Consider the following 17,798-nt stretch of genomic DNA (forward strand, 5'->3'; position numbering starts at 1 on the left):
GCATACCGCCGCCTACTGTACGGAGTGTGTTATTTATCCAGGCATCTACTTAAAACATAAATCATTGTATTATCGTCGTATTTTCAAGTTATGATTTGTTAAATTAATTAAATGCAAGTTAACTCTCACCTAACACTAATTCAGAGCTTAGAAAAAAATCCACCAGTGGTGGAAAGTAACGAAGTACATTTTACACAAGTACTGTACTTACACACAGGTTTTCTACTTGTACTTCACTTGAAAAATTCTGCTGGGAAACATTGTATTTTTTACACTACCGTATTTATTTGCTTTTTATTATTGAAATTTTGTTACTAGGTCCTTTGCATATTCTGTTATACAAAATATTATCAACAAATAAAATGTGATATATTATGCATTAATGTAAAGTAATTTAAATTAGCCCCACCTTTACCAGCTTCAACATTAAAATGATACAAATGTAGTGATAAGGGTACAATAATCTATCAATGACTATAATCTAACAATGTGATGTACATTATTCTTAAATTGACTACTCTGCATGATAACTTTTACATTTTATGTTTTAAGAATATTTTGATGCTAAAACATCTGTACTTTTACTTAAGTAAAATGAACTACTTTTATACCCATTATTATACCCATTTACATCACATTTTTTGCAATAAAAAATAGCCATTAAAAGTGTACATATTTTATTTCTGAATGCCAGTCCTGGGCTGGTGACTATCCCCCCTTTTCCTTCTCCCTCCTCCAACCTTGTGACAAGTTTAGTTTTTCACGTCTGCCACATCATCTGTGACATTCTTCACAAGTATTTCTCTGAGTAATAAAATGAATACCAACTGAGTCTTTGGCTATTTTGTCAGTATTTCTCCACAACCGCTTGCAGAGTTCAGTCCTTGCCAAAGGAGGGCAGCAGCATTCTGACGTGTGTTCACTCATTCATCAGGCTCCCCTCATACTCCTTCAGTCAGTCTTCGCCGATAAAGACGGCTGTGGCAGATTTCAAGGTCATACCATTGCTCAGCAGAATGTTTGTTGGAGTCTGATTTGTTTGCAAATGTCCCATTCAAACAGACTTGAAGTCTGTTAACAGTCTCAGTTACATAACATGGTCATCTCTGAAAAACACTTAATAATGTTCCTCTAAATATTCTGGTCTTGATCCCCAGACCCCCAAGTTCATCAAATATTACCTTATTGTTGTCAGTGCAATAAAATTCAAACAATGTGAAGCCTGAAAGGATTTTTTTTTCATTTATTAATATTATTCCAAGGAGACCTGACATAGACACATCTTTTGGATTTACTGTCTGAGTTGCAATACAACCAATAAAAAAAGACTAAATAAATAAAAGATCTGCTTCAAAGTTAATAATAATACAGGCACAATTTATAGGTTGTTTTATTTTACTATGTTAAAAGAGGAGTGTTCTAGGTTATCGACTGTTTTCTCATTCCTGAACTCTGCCTTGATTATGTGTGACTTGGGGCTCCCGGTTGATTTCAGCCATTCTTGCATTTCTTTCACCTTGCTGCCTGGGCCTTGGAGCTGCCCCTGAACAGTTCCTGCGCTGGTGTTTTGGACCCATCCAACCAGGCCAAGCTTCTTCCCTTCTGCCTGGAAAACGAAACACTGAGAATTAACAGATAGCAGGTTCAAGTTCATGTTTATTGTCATATACACTTAAAAGGACCGTGTACATTAAAATCAGGGCGGGAATCCTGTTTCAAAAACTCTTATTGCAAAATTGACAGATATTGCAATTGTGATGATGGTTCACAATTTGTGGGAATGGTTAATTTGCATCACAATTTTCATTTTCACTATAGAAATAATTAAAATCACAATAACACACAGAGAAAAATATTTCTAGGCAAGGCCAGGGCATCTATGCAGCACTTCAGTACTTCATTACAATGTTGTTTTGTCAGACATTTTTCCTTTATCACAAAATTGCAGCTTCTGCAATTTGAATATTGACTTTGTCATATTCAGTATTATTTTGATTAAGTTTGCAGCCCTGATTCAAATGCAATGAAACACATGTGCCTCGACTCTGTTCTTAAACCTATACAAAGAAATTCACAAAAAAGTAAATAATTAACAGAAATAAATGAATGTGATGGATACCAAGAAGGGAAGGGATATTAGTTTTATAATTTAGATGAGTTAGATGGGCTTTGAACACTGATTAGAATTAGTTCTCTAAGTATTTTGCATGGGTGAAAGGCTGCTTGCAATTTTCCATATCAAATAAATGAAACCTAATTTCTGTTAAGCTATACAAAAGGAATCTTGAATCAAGGTCACTTTACAAGCTTCTGATGAGCTTCTAATTACATATCTCTGCTTTCATCAGTTTTCATCATCATCATCGATAATATTAACTGAATAAACGCCATCTACTTTAATATACTGTGAGCTGCGGTTGAGTGAACCTTGAGGGCCCCACCGTTTAACATTTGGCAAAAGTTATATTACTACCCAACTCACTTGAGTGTATTTCCGAAAAAATACACCTTGTACTCTGCCAAAAATTTCATAATCCACTGAAATTAGGTCTTCCGTGGACATAGTTGACCTAGAAAGAAGAAATAAAACAGTCCATCTGTGCTGTGTTGTGTATTTTTGGGACCCATCATGCATCACAACGGCTACGTTTCAGCTACTACAAGCTATGCTAACCCAATTCATGCTCTAACGATTTGAAAACTGGATAGTTAGCTTCATGTTTATACTGCCTTAATACGTAATGGTTCGCTAACTGTAATGTAAATCACCTGAATATCGTCAGACAGCCGCGGGACGACCATACAGCGTCGAAGGATCTCGATTCAAAGTATGGTACTTCGTTTCAGTAATGTTTAGAAGGGAACCCCGGACCCGCGAAAGATCTCGCGAGAATGGTCATTTAAACCAAATCCACGATCCATACCTAAGCCTACCCAAGTGTTTTATGTCATTAAACCTACATTTGAACGTAACCACGGCGTATTCAGATTATTAAACATAATTATATTGTACAATGTGCAAAATGATCAAGCAACGCTTACGAATCTCGCGAGAGTTTAAAAACCTAGGATTCCCTTCAGAACACGACCCTTAGCTTCAGTAAGTGATGTTCAATGGACCAATCAGAGAAAAACTTGAGACGCTCGGTATCGAAGCAACCGATGTAAACATTGGGAGACGGATTCGCAGCAGTTATGTCGCTGTATGTGTAAATAAAGCAAGTTATCGTTACATTTCATTCAGACGACAAAAAAGCAAGTAAGTCATTCAAATTTTAAACGAGGTTTTGGGGGAACTGCAGATGGAATACTGAGTAGATGGAAGCTCGCTGCATTTTTTCTGACATTGACCTCTATCGTTTGACTATCAAATGATACCCAAGAAAAACAAGAAATGTCATATCAGTATTTTTTTTATTATATTGAAAAGGTTTTTTAGCTCCTCCCTCTTGTTATTTGTGGCATTTATAGAGTGAAAAACCTGTAGACTTGACAGAAAATCATAGTTTTTATCTTATCGAATTATGTATTGATTTGAATTTTCTTTTACTCTTAGTCTAGAAACTAATTGCATGGAAGTTGTGGTTTAACTTGAGACTACTCAGGGAAAGCTGTCATGCACTGCAGATGTTAACTTTGTTTCCCCCAACATTTTATCTTTTAACCATATGTTTCTAATTATTTTTGCTTATAAATTATACAGGAAAGAAAACCCTCAGTGGCTGATGTGGAAAACTCAGGCATCTTTTGCAAATATCTGCAGAACAATAATATAATGTCCAAGATAACTGATGCAGTAATGAATACATACACAAAAAGAAGACACGGTCCTCAAGGACAGTCCAACATCACAGGAAAAAGACATGAGAGTCAAGCACAACATGGTGTTGTACCTGGTAGGAGACCAGATGGAGTGGACCAGCCATTTCCAAACAAACCTGTTGCCCACAGAAGGCCTCTCAACCCTAGGACACAAGACTCAGTTGATCTATATGATTTTGAAAAAATCTCTATTACAAAACAATCAAGAGGCCCTTCAGAACATCCTTCAAATGGCATTAAACAGACCACTGCACCCCAACATCCAAGGAAAGACCCCCAGGGATTGCCCAAAGGAGAACTACAGATGGACAAAGCAATTCATGCAAAAAAGCTCATGCTGCAGGAGAAGCTGTGGAAGGTTGAGGAAAAAATAAGAGAAAAAGTCCAGAGAGATCATATTGACACTGCCACAGGTAATGAAAAAAAGAATGAGGAGCAGAGGCACCATGGGGGAAATGTTCTGACAAAAGGCAGGATGTCTGAGCACCAGAGGAGAGAACCAGTGAGAGGCAGAGAAATGATGATGCAAGAAAGAAGACAGGAGGATGCTAAACAACTTAGGAAGAGGCAAGATCTGATGAATGACGACAGGATGAGGAAAACACATGAAGAAGAAAGAGCCAGATGGGGAAGAAGGGAAAGAGAAGTTACGCAGATTCAGCAGTTGCAAAGAAAAGGTGGTAACGGAACTCATGAGATCAAAGTTCACAGGCAAGAAGTGAGTGGAGAGCTGAATAAATCAAGGTGGGAAAATGTCAAAAAGCATACCAGAGGAAAAGGATTGGATGAAAGAGATAATAGGGTGGATGGAACAGAGAACGCAAAAGACAGAGAACAAAATACAATCTCTATGGTTGATAAAGGTTGGACAAGAGACAAGACATATAGAGAAAAGACATGTAAGGAGATGTACATCTCAGATGATGAACGACACGTTCTTCAAATGAGTCAACAGAAAACATCTCATAGATTTGCAACAAAAAACCACAGAGATGCCGCAAGAAAACTGTCAGGGGAACCACTGCTTCCACCAGTTTCTAGTCCTTCTCAGTCCAATATACCAGAGCAGGGGGAGCTTAGAGACAACACAAACACCGGCCCTCAGCTTCTTCCTTGCAGGATCTGCAAAAGAAAGTTTGCAAGTGAAAGACTGGAGAAGCATGTCCAAATCTGTAAAAAAGTGAAACAATCACATCGTCAAGTCTTCAACTCCTACCTTAATAGGACCAAGGGATCTGTCATAGAGGAGTACTTCAAAACCCACACCAGAACCAAGACCCCAGAGGTATGACAGTAACATTTCTGCCTATTTTAATGGGCCACCCTGCCAGTTTTCCCCTTACCAACTAGAGTGACTCCCATATAACTTTCTTTGTTTAAAAAACCTCCGCAGGTACTTGACAAAGTCTAATACCTTGATGACTTTGTAGTGATGGGTAATGATGTCATCAGAGTTATTTTCAGTTTGGAGCCTACAAATATTTAATAGAACCCATGTTACATCCTGCTGCCTTCTGGCAAGAGATACAGAAGTGTCTGCTCTGTACCACCAGACCACAGAACAGCTTCATCCATCAGCCTGAGACTGTGTCATTCATCCTCAGCACTCCATCTTGCAAAATAGTTTGTTTTATTGTTTTCTATGACTTATTTATTCAACCAATCTACTGTACATAATTTTTGTATATATGAGTGTGGGTAGCCAAAAAGGATGCCTCCTTTTACAACCTTGGATCCTGTGTTTTATTACACACTAGGGATATAAGATTTGAAAGACATAGGTCTAATGAAAAAATGCTCTTGGTTGCATTATGGGGAAGAGCAGGATTTTGGTTTTTGGGCTTAACCCATACTGAGGATTAAAAGTTTTTTTTTTTTTTTCTAATTTTGTTCATCATTTTCCAACATAATGGGGATTTAATACTAAATTGATTATTTTATGAGTAGTTACTGCTTTTAATTGGTATTTGATATCTCTTTATTCAGCTTGTAGAGAAAAAGAAGCTACAACAGAACCACAAGGCAAACACAAGAAATCTGCATGAGGGTCAACTCCCAGCTGGAACCTCAGAACGGTCCAGGTGAGCAGACCCAAACTGACCCAGAGACTTCAGTCCTGAGATCCTCAGGTGTCCTCATCTGGTTATTGTCATTGAAGTCTCCGTATTGTTTGATTTGAACCCCTTATTAGAATTTTGTTGCAGATTTCTTATCCACATTGTTCACATATACTCCCTATTAATGGACCGGTGTGTGGGATTTAGTGGCATCTAGTGGTGAGCATGTAGATTGCAGCCAATCTCACCCTCCCCTTCCAAGCTTGTAGGAGAACCTACAAGGACCATGAAACTTGCAAAAAAACACAAGAGGCCTGCCCTAGAGCCAGTGTTTGGTTTGTCTGTTCTGGGCTACTGAAACTGAAACATGGTGGCCTCTGTAGAAGAGGATCTGTGCCCACAGCAGGGAAAATACACTTGTATTACATTTCTGGCATATTCTGCCAATAGGTCCCCCTAAATCTTACACACTGACTGGAAATTCATAAACAGAACTGCCGACTATAGTTTTGACTGTTTACAAGTACAGCACGCGTTAATATGAATTAATAGAAAGAGTAACACTATAGTGTAGCTCACATTGAGAAATATTGACTATGCACACGTAACAAAAGATAGCTGTTAGTTTTATTTATGTTTTTACACATAACATGAAGCAGCAGTGTGACTGGGAGAAAGGGAGTGTTTATCCAACTGTTACAACACCACAATATTTGGTTAAACTTTGACAAAACACATTTTTAAATGCTGTGAACACACCGTATAAAAAAATTGCCTAAAGCACAGCATTATTATATTTGCACTAAATTTGGTTTCAATAGCTTGTTAAGGCACTGTATTTAACATTTGACTGTGTGAAAATGCTGCCAGTGTTGAACTGCTGACACGTGACAGTTCACTGACCACGGATCAACAGACTGTAAGCTGTTTTACACACATACTGTATGTATATATACATATATATGTAATAACACACTCAAACAAAACCAACGGAGATCAAACAACAATCAAAAAGCATTTACATATTTGCTTTCACGAATGATGCAAAATACGGTAAAACAACATTTCATTAAGTACCAAAGACAGTTAAAACGGTTAAAAAAAATGCAATAAGAAAACAATAACAGTATAGCTGCAAGGTCAGCTAGATTATAAATGCTTTAAAGACCACGTTTTCCATGTTCAAAGAAAACTGTTCAAGTGTTCATATATGTCACAAAGAAGAGAGACCAACATGTGCTGCACCAACAAGAATTCAAGAGTCAAAGAAGGTAAAAAGAAAAAGTAACCAAAAGTAGTTGTTTAAAAAATGAATCAGTAGTTTTATGTTTCACACAAATGTTTTTATATGACAATAAAACATGCAAACTTTAAATATATATATTTGCATGATAATTAGAATATGTTTGTAATAGCTAATATGTCTGATAAATACAGATAAGAGGCTTTGAGAGGCTTTTGTATTTGGCACTTTTTAAGAATATCAAATGAAATGAAAATAATAAAGTGACACATAAGAAAGTTATGGTTTCACATTGAAAGATGGCGCTAACATGAGTCACGATCAATCTGCACAACATAATGGTCTTATCTTTGATAAATACTAATATCTGAGGCACTAAGGACTGAAGCCTTAATGCTGACATCGTTTAAGTCAACAATCCCACCAAAAACATGGACATGGACTAATGTTCACATTTCAGAGTAACACTCTGATTGCTATGACGATTGTCTCTCGCAGGTCCAATGCTTCATGTTGAATCCAGCCAACATTTCAGTCTGTGGAGAAACTAGCTAGATATCTGCACCCAGGTGTACACAAATGTGCATATGAGTGTGCAAGGTGTTGTACAGTATTACATATGTAATAAAACGTCATCATGCAACGCCCTGTCAAACGTGTAAATTGTAATGTAACAATTGTGAATGGGCACGAGCCTCCATTCACCATCTGACCAGCTTGTTAAATTCAAAAGGTGCATAAGAGTTTTGACACGCCTCCCACAATCAGGACGGTTAAATCTCACACACTGGCCCCTGCAGATCTGCCTCCATGTTTTGTGAATCCACCTCCTCTTCCTCCTCCGTCCCCGGGCATACGATCGGAGTGATGGTTTCCGTTATTGTCACATCCTGCTTCCCGTAGCATTGAACGATTGATTGCTGCCCAGAGCCTTTCATTCTCCTTCTGCTGCTCACTGACCTGGAGACAGCAGGAGTACGTGTTGTTAGTCATGCACTAGGACAGTAGTTTCCAACTTTTTTGTTGAAGGAACCTTTTCTATCATAAAGTAAACCGACAACACCGGACTAAGTCATATGTTTTAAGGATATTTCATATCATATTCAATGCATAACAATAACAGCCAAAATAACTGGAAAACTGTACTGCTGAGCCACATAGTGAATGCAATAACCGTAAGAAGTTTGTGTAATATGAGCAATAGGATCAAAATCAGCACCAGGGCAGGCAGGTGGCTTTTGGGAAATATGTCTCACCTGTTTCTCGAGCATCTGGATCCTCATCTCCTGACGAGCGACCGTCTCTCGCAACTGCAAAATAAGGCCTTCTGTTAAAAATTGCTGCAATTGGATGTCCTGATTAGATCACAATCTGTGTTGTTGAGTGTGCAGATCAGATACCTGTGTGACCTCACTACTTGCTTTGCAGCATGTGCCCGTTTCTCCTTTTCTGCAGACGTCCGTCTCCTCCAGTCCATTAACTTTACCACAACTCATTCGTTTAGTCTGTGGAAAAATGAGAGGGGACTTAAGAGGGTGTGTTTAAAAATGCAGTATTAGGCAGCATGAAGAGTAGTATTGTGCAATTTTATTTACTTATTTATTTTTTCATAAGTATATAATTCATATGTACATTAGTGCAAAGGACATCTATTTTGGCATTACCGATAGGCCTTTCTTACTGCTGACTGCTGCTGCTGCTGCCTTTAACTCTTTCAGCTCCTCATAAGGTAGAGTGACGCTCTCAGAGAAAGAAGAGAGCTGGTCAGGGGTGGGTAGATCAGAGTCTTCTGGCATCGGGATGTACTCTGCATCCTCAAGCTCCTGTTGAATGAGAACCTTGCCGAATTAGAACACTGTGACAAAGAGTAAATTTTAAACCTATTTAAATCATGATTTAACTTTAAATTATGTTGCACCAAACTTTTAGAATGTCTTAAAATAAAGATGAAATTTAATCCTTTCTCTAAACCTCAGTTTACAGTTTGCCTGGATTAAATTGAATTCTGTTACACCAAAACTTTTAAATTGTGATCCTATATTAACTTTAAGCTTACATCATCAAAAGTAGGCTAACTTGGCTTTGTAGCTATCTGGCAAAAAATGTAACTTTCTGTTCATTTTTTAGTTAGATAGACAACAATATAGTTAGTAAGTTTTGTTAAAATTCTAACAAGTTAACAAACAATCCAAAATTTTACTAACTTTTTTTTAAACTCTTTTTTTAGTGCAACCCAAGGCAGGATGTCTGAGCACCAGAGGAGAGAACCAGTGAGAGGCAGAGAAATGGTGATGCAAGAAAGAAGACTGGAGGATGCTAAACAACTTAGGAAGAGGCAAGATCTGATGAATGACAACAGGATGTCTGAGTCAAAGTAAAGTTTCCTTGGTGCTTTCATGGAAACAAACCTTTCTAAGCCAGAGAGGACAGGAGCTGTCCCCAGTCTGATTTGCTGCTGACATCATTGGGGTCTCCATGAAGCATCCGTCTGTATTGTCCTCCATCGTCCCCCCAAGACCCCTGTCACGACACTCTGTCTCTGAACCAGGTTCTATGTCCAGCTCCACAGAGGATGTAGAAGCCTCCTGACCCAGTCCTACAGAAACACATATATTGTGACACACACAAACGATGTACAATTGTAGATGTAAATATAACTTCTTCCTCAAGCAAATAAAATAAAATCAATAAACAAATTACTGACTGAAGGAAAGTATTTACCACTGCCAACTGATAGTCCACTGCTGTTAGAGCGAATAGTCTTGGAGTTCAGCACTTTCTCTGCAAAGGAAAAAGGTATTAGACAGTTGGCTGCTTCTACAAGTGCTCTGTCCAAGTGTCTCCTTCTGATTACTAACCCATTATGATAATGGTGTGCCAACCACGGCAAGAGAGATCCGGTACATGGTGGAGAGAACCAAAGATGGGCCTTGGCATGGCGGGACAAACCTCTGAACCAAATCCCTTATCAGCAGGCATCCCAAGTCGCCCATTTCCTGCGTTTCCCCACGCAAAGATTTGATTGTCTGCGAGAAACAAAAACAGATGATATAACTTTGGGACCAAGAATTTGTAGCAGTGGCTCCTGGGAAGAAATCAAACTGACACAACTGTTGACATAAAATCAGAAGAATATACACATTACTGCCATAGATGCACCACAGGACTGTTCACGTTCTCACCCTCAGTGGCTGCAATGGTGAAGCCGTCTCCACAAGACACTTTGGTCACTGTTTTCCCTCCAAAGGGTCCAACAAGGACTTGAACACCCTGGTGTTTTTTAAAGTCCTTCACACCCTGCTGTCCATACTTGTTGCAGCCAAAGGTGATCAGACGACCACGTTCTGCAAAGACAGAAATCAAGTGAAATAATGCTTCTTTGAAATGGTGACAATTTTTTCACTTAAGAGAAATGTTGGCCTGTTTTTGCAGTACCATCAATGGCAGCTGTGTGGGTTTTCCCTGGAGCTATGGCATGGATCTTGAACCGCGACAGCTGCTTTGCTAAGGTCAGCGTGGTGATATATGGGATTCCCTGATAACACTAGTGAGTTGTACAGAAGAAAAAAAGTGTAAGCATAGCTGCATCACCCAAAGTCAAAATCAAAATTACAATTGACCCAAAATCAAAAATACATATTTCTCCTCTTACTCGCTGTTTATCCATATAGTTTGGTGTGAATCGCTCAGTTTTAGAGATATTGGCCATAGAGGTTCCTGTCTTCTGTCCAGTATGGACAGTATTAATGTAGGATTTTTCTTTCTTTCTAGTAGAAAGGAACTAGTTCCAAAAGATTCTACTGCAAAAATAAAGTAGTTCTGACATGAAGCTGATCACAGCAAGGTCTGTGGATTATCTTGAGTAACCAGATCATGATTTCTGGTTTGGTTGGTTTTGAATTTATCTATAATATTTTTTGGTGCTTTATGCACCACAAGCTGAGTGCCATTTACTTCCATTATATTGGAGAAAAAGTAAACATTTCTATGGTCGATATCTCCAAAACCTGGCAACTCACACGAAAACTATGTAGATGGATAAACAGCAATACAGGCTAGCGGAAAAATCTGTATTTTTTATTACGGGGTGAACTTTTCCTTTAAGTACAACCCCGTACCTCCCCAGGGTGGTTTTTAAGGCCAGAGATCCCCTGGTTCAAACCAAGCTTGTTGAATTCATTGTTTCCACAGGCGAGGACTTTTCCAGCTTCTGTCAAAAAGAAGGTTCCATCACTGCCACATGACACTGAGGAGATGGTGGCACCTTTAGGGATCTCCACCTGTGAAAACCAGAAAACAGAGTACTTTTGAAATAAATAGCTACAAATGACTAAAACTTTACATATATATCACATTGCTTACAACACTTGACAGACAGTCAAGAAGATGCCAGAAGAGGAAACAAAATCTTACTTGCATCGGAGAAGAGAAGTCATCTTCACATTCCAGGCCGAGCCGCCCTAAAGCAGGAAAACAGAGCAGTTCAGACTGAGAACACTTTGTGTGACTGTACATGAAAAGGGCCACTGTCTCCACCTGGTGGCTACAATTCTAACAGCAAAAACAACCTGGCAGAGGCTTAAGGGGACAGTTCTGATTATTTTAAGTGGGGTTATATTAGGTAATAATCGAAAGTCGGTGTATTAGCTACAGTCGATGCCAGGCCAAGCATCCTCAGTTTGGACAAGCAGAGAGGAATACCAGCACAGAAGCTGAGAAATGTATTGCTGTGGAGAGGGTCAGCAGCAATACACATTTTAGCCACCTAAAAAATAGGTCCACATTAAAAATTAAGTAAGTCTTTTCTGACAGGAGACCACAGTTAAATAGATCTAATACCACTCTCTCCAAACCAACCGATCTCCACACCGATCTATACTGCACAGAACCCAGTAGTTGCTGGTCTACCACTGTTTGTTTTGTTTTGTTTTCGTTTTTGGGTGTGTGTGTTATTGTGTGATTTGTGATTTTTGTGGTGTTTTAAAAGGACAGCTCGGATTCACCCAAGTCACATAAATAACACAAACAATCTGACAGATCGAAGAAACGGTAGACCAGCAACTCCACTGCTGCATCCCCAAACTGGGGGTGTTCCAACCAGCATCAACTGTAGGTAATACAATAACTATTAATAAGTACCCATCATATAATAATCTGAACCATCCCTTTGTTGACATCAGCCCAAAACAACAGTGAATACAGAAACCTATGTACCATATTCTCCGCAGCCCCAGGAATAGATTTCCCCGCTCTGAGTCAGGACCACGACGTGATTGTCTCCACATGAAACCTGATGGACAGGCCGTTCCTCAAAAAACTCCAAAAGCACTGGCTCCAGAATCTCCATGCCGAGCTCACCCTCCACTCCAATGCAGCCATAGTAGTCCGACCCAAACATGTACATCTGGTCCTCATCTGCAAAAGCAGCAGCAGCAGCAGAGGGTTCAAGAAGTGTGATTACAGATAACCTTTTTCCCCTCGAGTTCCCTGAACTTTTCCTCACTCACCGGTGACACAGGCAGTGAAGTCGGCCCCACACGCCACCTGTCGGATGGCCTTCCCCTGCAGCTTCTCCACCTTCTTTGGCTGTCGGTATGAGGCCTGGTCTCCGTGCCCCAGCTGGCCCACCATCTTGGCTCCGCCTTGGACATTCTGGAGAGAAAGTTGAGAAGTCTTTCATAGAAAAGCAGAGGAACAACTTGATGTGATGTATCCCTCCTGCAGAGATGGATCTATACTCACAGCCCATGTATACAGCTCCTTTTCCACGGTCACCACTGCAAAGTGACTCTCGCCTGCACACACATGTTGTGCACTGCTGCCTCCTTTAAACGTGTCCATTTTCTGCGGGGTGAATTTCCCTCCACCCCAGAAGTACACCTCCCTTGAGCGTGTGGTCACCACAGCGACTGGGGTGTCAGTCACTGTACTAAGCCTATGGTGCAACCACAGCAACAAGTCAGTTATATACTACAGAATCAATTTAAAGGGATAGTTCCAAATATATGAAGTGGGGTTGTATGAGGTACCAGCACAGACGCTAAGCAATGTATTGCTGTGGACACGGCCAGCAACAAAACAATATCAAATCAATATCATTTCAAGTGCTGTCAGACAGCCTTTTCTGATGGGGAAACTGGCATTAGAAAAGCCACATATTGCTCTCTCTCTCTAAAGTAACCAGATTCAAAAGTCAAAAACAGTCATTTTACCTCACAGAGTTCCATCACTACTTCAATCTCTTTGTTTGACAGTACAGTAAAGTGGTGAAAATATTCTAAATATAGCATACACGTAAACTGTTTCATGGGGGCTTTTTTATGTGGCCTCTCCAAACTGGGGGCGTGCCAACCAGCATCTACTGTAGATAATCCACTGACTATGGATAAGTCCATCATACAACCACTCTTCAAATAATACAAATTATCCCTTCAAGAAACCACAGAAAGGATTTTAAAATGAAGAGAAGTGCTAACTTACTTTGGTTTTTTCATTGCCGAATTCAGCAGGGCAACTCGCTCTTCAAGTTCCCTAGCAGAGAATGAAGTTGTCAGGGAGTTGGTCATGGGTATTTTATCATCATTGCATCCAACAGAATCTAAAATATGTTCTTATTAAGGAAACAAAGAATTCACTCATTTTTCTTTCAGTTAACTTACTGTCTATAGCAGGAGATGAACGGCTGGTCCAGAATCTGATCAGCTGCGGGCCTGTTTGCAGGATCCTGTGACACAAAAAGATCACACGAACTTTACAGTGAAATCCCTCACAGATAGCAAGGTTTTGTTTAGCACACAGTGTTATCACAGGCATCACTCCATTTGTTTCATAACAATCTGAAACAACACTGTTCTGTGATACTCTTCACTCACTTGATCGAGGCATTCATACACCAGTTTGATCAGTGCTGATGAATACACATCCGAGTTCACTTCCATCGTCCAGTTGCCCTGGACTATTTTCACACAGAGGTTCAGAGGGTTCTGATGGGCACAAACAAAGTAAAATGAATTAATTCTGGTAGGGGAAAAAACAGATCAAAATTTCTGATTAATGCAAAGAGTTGCAACTATTTCCAGCAAATTAGCGAGCCTACCGTTGCATCAAAGGTTCTTGTAAGAGTTAAGACTTCATACAGTACACAACCCATGGCCCAGATGTCTGATTTGAAGTTGTACTTTGCTCCCTGGCACAACTCTGGTGACATGTAATATGGAGTTCCCACACACTGGATTTACAGAGAAAGAAAAGGTGCAAAAAGGAGATTACTCAAACATGTATCTCAAGCAGGTGCTGAGCTTCCCAGGTGACAGCAAACAATTTCTGTACCTCATTCCCTGTAAACACCTGGTATTACAATGGGATCTGCATCTGGATATGTTATTCATATTATACACCTCATTGATATTAAATCTCTGCAAGATCTGCATTACATTCAGTTATATCCTGTCTGGTTAAAGATGCTAAGAGGAAGGTAATTGCAACTTACAGTCTCTGCCATCGAAAACTCAGAGTCTAGCTTCTTTGCAAGACCATAGTCGCCCAGCTTAATGAGGTCAGTCTTGGTCAGGAAAATATTAAGAGTTTTGATGTCTCTGCGAGAAAGAAAGAACAGCTCAATTACTTAAAAAAAAAACTTATAACATTAGAAACAAAATAATAAGATGCCTTCGATAAGGGCATGAAAACAGGCTGAACATCTTACCTGTGTAAGATCCCAGCCTTGTGAATGTGGGACACTGCTGAGGCAATTTGGTACAGGTACCATATGACCACCTAAATAAACATGTTAAAGGTGAAGATGTAATAGAAAACAGTCCATTTGGAAAAAATAAATGACCTGCTATGTTGCACTCATACCTCCTCACTGAATAGTTTCCCCTTCTGTTGGTTGATTTTATCATAGAGATTTCCTCCTGTGATGAGAAGGCTGTTTAGCATTCTGTCACGCATGAACAGCATTCAATCACATCTCAGTCACAACTGCAGAGTGGAGACTGGCATTTCTTACCATTGCAGTACTCCAACTCAATGAAAAGGGAGTTTTTATCCATGAAGTGATTGAAGTAAGCTATGATGTTGTTGTGCTCTAGAATGGAGAGGATGCTTATCTCGTTCATGACATCTCTGCGCTCCTTTTCGGAGAGCGAGTTCAGGTCCACCTCCTTCCATACCACCAAGGAGTTGTCCTAGGGAACCCAGAGGGACATCTCATTAAAGAAAACTTGTGTCAAAACTTGAACCACACTTTATGCAGTTAAGAAATTAATAGATCCATTGTTGTTATGTTTTCCCACCTTTTTCCCCTTCAGTCTAAGAAGAGGTTGCCTGGTCTCTTCACCAATTGTTTGTTTTAAAACTTTGATAATTTACTGGATTCTCCCGTGTCATGGTAATGATGATCTGTTATGATATATCCTTCTTTAAGAGTATAAAATAGTTACTGTCGATTTTACAAAATGCATACTGCTTTAAGAAAAGGGATGATAAGGAGGTAAGGGTTTTAAGCCATATAGTTCATATGTTGTAGACTCGTAATGCTCTCTGTAACTGTGAGGCTATTTCTTTGTTGTTGGTGAAATTACCTCGACTATCCTTTAAATTAAGAATGGCAAGAAAATTACTTTTTGGAAGGATGAGTTGCATGAAAGGGTCTACAAACCAATATACTGCAATACGTGCCCCTACTTGTAATAAATGATAAGGAAGCAAGGGCATGGGGAAGTGATTTATCTTGTTTTCACTCAAGAATTTCTCACAGGGGTATGGAAACAGAGGAACAATGAGCAATTCAGTTAGCCAGGCACATCCTGTGCAGTTCATCATAATAATATATCAAAACAAGACGTAGCGGTATGGACAAGACATTTTTGATACATGTATATATAAGTCAGTTTGTTTCAGGGTAACCAGTGGCTGTCCTTTTTGAATGCAAAACCCCATGCATGGCAGAGGAAAAGTTGTGAGCACCTTTTAAAGTTGCAGAGGACATGTTGCTTCTTGTTCCTCTTGTTTTGACAGTGATGGTAAACAGCTCTACTTTAATGTACACTTTCAACAACAGTCTTCACGAAGGAAACCGATTGTTGCACTGTGTAATGTGTGATCTGTGCCTTTTAACCACAGACTTACCTCTGTTCTTCTGTACAGAGTAGCTTCACCAAACGCCCCCCTCCCGAGGATCCGGATAGGAATGTAATGCAACTTCTCCTCTTCGCCATTAAACGTGCTCGTCGACGCTGATCGCTCACTCACCACAGACCCGCCGCCCAATTCTGAATTTAGCGAGTCGAAATGTCTTTCATAGTCCTCCAGTGACATTTCTGTTTAGGGACTTGTTAGCCAGAGGCAGTGATGGAAATAACCCGAACAGGCCTTACCACAACTCTTTCTGAAAGACTCCTACAAAACCGCGCACACGTCTAACATGTTACCCGTGTCAGCAACCAAGCGAGCCTGTCAAAGCAACAGTACTACTAAGTGCCACAAAGTCACTCCAAATACACAATGTAAGAAAAATACAACGTAGCAAAATACGTGCAACTATAGTAGTCGCGCCAGTGTCAAGCATGACACAACAAAAATTAAGAAGTTCAGCCAACTTTTGGAAGTTTCAGAATAAAAGCCTTTTCCTCATGAGTGATGAGGTGTGTTTTACGATGAAAGGTATCGCAGTGCCTTTCCGGTAGCGGTTCAGCCTATTTAGCTTGACTTGGCTAACGGTTAAGTTAGCCAGTCAGGAAAGTGTACCGCATATATGGCGCAGTAAAATCGTTAATTGTCATGGAAATGTTACCACACTGAAAGAGGATAAGCAAGTCTGCGTAACAAAAAAATACGAATGTCTGAAACTTATCGGTCTCGTCCGACACTTGACTAAAAGAACAACAACAAACCGAAAACTAGTCCATCCTTTCCTCGTGTCATGTCTAGAAGGGAACTCTTGATCCACAAAAATCTCGCGAGATTTGTACGAGTAGTCTCTTCACTGTGCATTTTTGCACAAATTAGTCATGTTTTAAATGTAACAACAATGTGCTTAAAATCTGGGTACGTTCAGAGACAGAAACTTCGTTAGAAGTTAGAAAAAGGTCGTGGTTTGCCTTGAAATGATCACTCTCGCGAGAGCTTCCGTGGATCTGGGGTTCCTTTCTAGACACAACCCTTTCTTTGGGCTCAAACCCGGAAACTGTCAAATTAAACGTATATCTCTTTGGTTAGGAGATTTTAAGATCTTTTAAATTTCATGCATTTTTTGTTTCTACTTTGCCGTCACGAAATCAAACTAAAGGACGTTACACAAGCAGTAGATTAAATTTAAGTATCATATACACAGAGGTGAACACGCATATTTTAAAGTTTCAGTTCAAAATTTTGATTTCATACCAAAGTTTCAAGACTAATGTCGTGCAGTGTATATGGAAGACCAATTCGGCCAATGTGATGGCAAAAAAATAGATCATGTAGGTCATTACATTGACTAAACTCCTGGTAGTGATGATTTAGTAAGCTATCTCAAAATAACAAATTAAAATAATGACAAAATTACTAACTAGGTCATTATACCATATAATTTTTTTGAGATACTTAGCCATTATTCTGAGAAAGTTTCACATTTAGATATTGATATGCATACATTTTCTCAAAAATCAACTGAAAGACGTTACTGGATAAGA

General features: G+C 39.5%; 3 protein-coding genes across 4 annotated transcripts; 1 reads left to right on the forward strand and 2 right to left on the reverse strand.

Moving 5' to 3' along the window:
* Positions 1-660: 660 nt before the first annotated feature.
* acyp1 (acylphosphatase 1, erythrocyte (common) type) lies at positions 661-2,923 on the reverse strand. The gene is made up of 3 exons (XM_084742409.1): positions 2,770-2,923; positions 2,483-2,570; positions 661-1,606 (listed from the first exon to the last, which is right to left on the reverse strand). The coding sequence occupies exons 2-3, from the start codon at positions 2,561-2,563 to the stop codon at positions 1,391-1,393; spliced, it is 297 nt and encodes a 98-aa protein (XP_084598535.1). The 5' UTR covers positions 2,564-2,570; positions 2,770-2,923; the 3' UTR covers positions 661-1,390.
* A 770-nt stretch (positions 2,924-3,693) lies between these two features.
* On the forward strand, positions 3,694-9,524 carry LOC146310665 (uncharacterized). Its single transcript, XM_084741969.1, has 3 exons — positions 3,694-5,107; positions 5,809-5,903; positions 9,350-9,524. Exons 1-3 carry the CDS (start codon positions 3,776-3,778, stop codon positions 9,498-9,500), a joined length of 1,578 nt encoding a protein of 525 aa, XP_084598095.1. The 5' UTR covers positions 3,694-3,775; the 3' UTR covers positions 9,501-9,524.
* On the reverse strand, positions 6,489-17,220 carry nek9 (NIMA related kinase 9). Of its 2 annotated transcripts, XM_084741968.1 has the most exons (23): positions 16,255-17,195; positions 15,134-15,311; positions 14,983-15,038; positions 14,828-14,898; positions 14,612-14,717; positions 14,219-14,350; positions 13,995-14,105; positions 13,782-13,846; positions 13,603-13,653; positions 12,865-13,057; positions 12,630-12,774; positions 12,337-12,537; positions 11,536-11,582; positions 11,241-11,402; positions 10,558-10,666; positions 10,305-10,466; positions 9,981-10,148; positions 9,844-9,903; positions 9,531-9,718; positions 8,787-8,945; positions 8,523-8,627; positions 8,379-8,432; positions 6,489-8,082 (listed from the first exon to the last, which is right to left on the reverse strand). In XM_084741968.1, the coding sequence occupies exons 1-23, from the start codon at positions 16,441-16,443 to the stop codon at positions 7,903-7,905; spliced, it is 2,892 nt and encodes a 963-aa protein (XP_084598094.1). In that variant the 5' UTR covers positions 16,444-17,195; the 3' UTR covers positions 6,489-7,902. The 2 variants fall into 2 exon arrangements, 1 of the variants encoding a protein (XP_084598094.1); XR_014772269.1 differs by lacking the exon at positions 6,489-8,082 and having other exon boundaries at positions 8,398-8,432; positions 8,804-8,945; positions 16,255-17,220.
* Positions 17,221-17,798: the final 578 nt, after the last annotated feature.

Source organism: Lutjanus erythropterus, chromosome 18, assembly GCF_056507025.1.
Source record: "Lutjanus erythropterus isolate fLutEry1 chromosome 18, fLutEry1.hap2, whole genome shotgun sequence".
Classification (NCBI taxonomy): Eukaryota; Metazoa; Chordata; class Actinopteri; order Lutjaniformes; family Lutjanidae; genus Lutjanus; species Lutjanus erythropterus.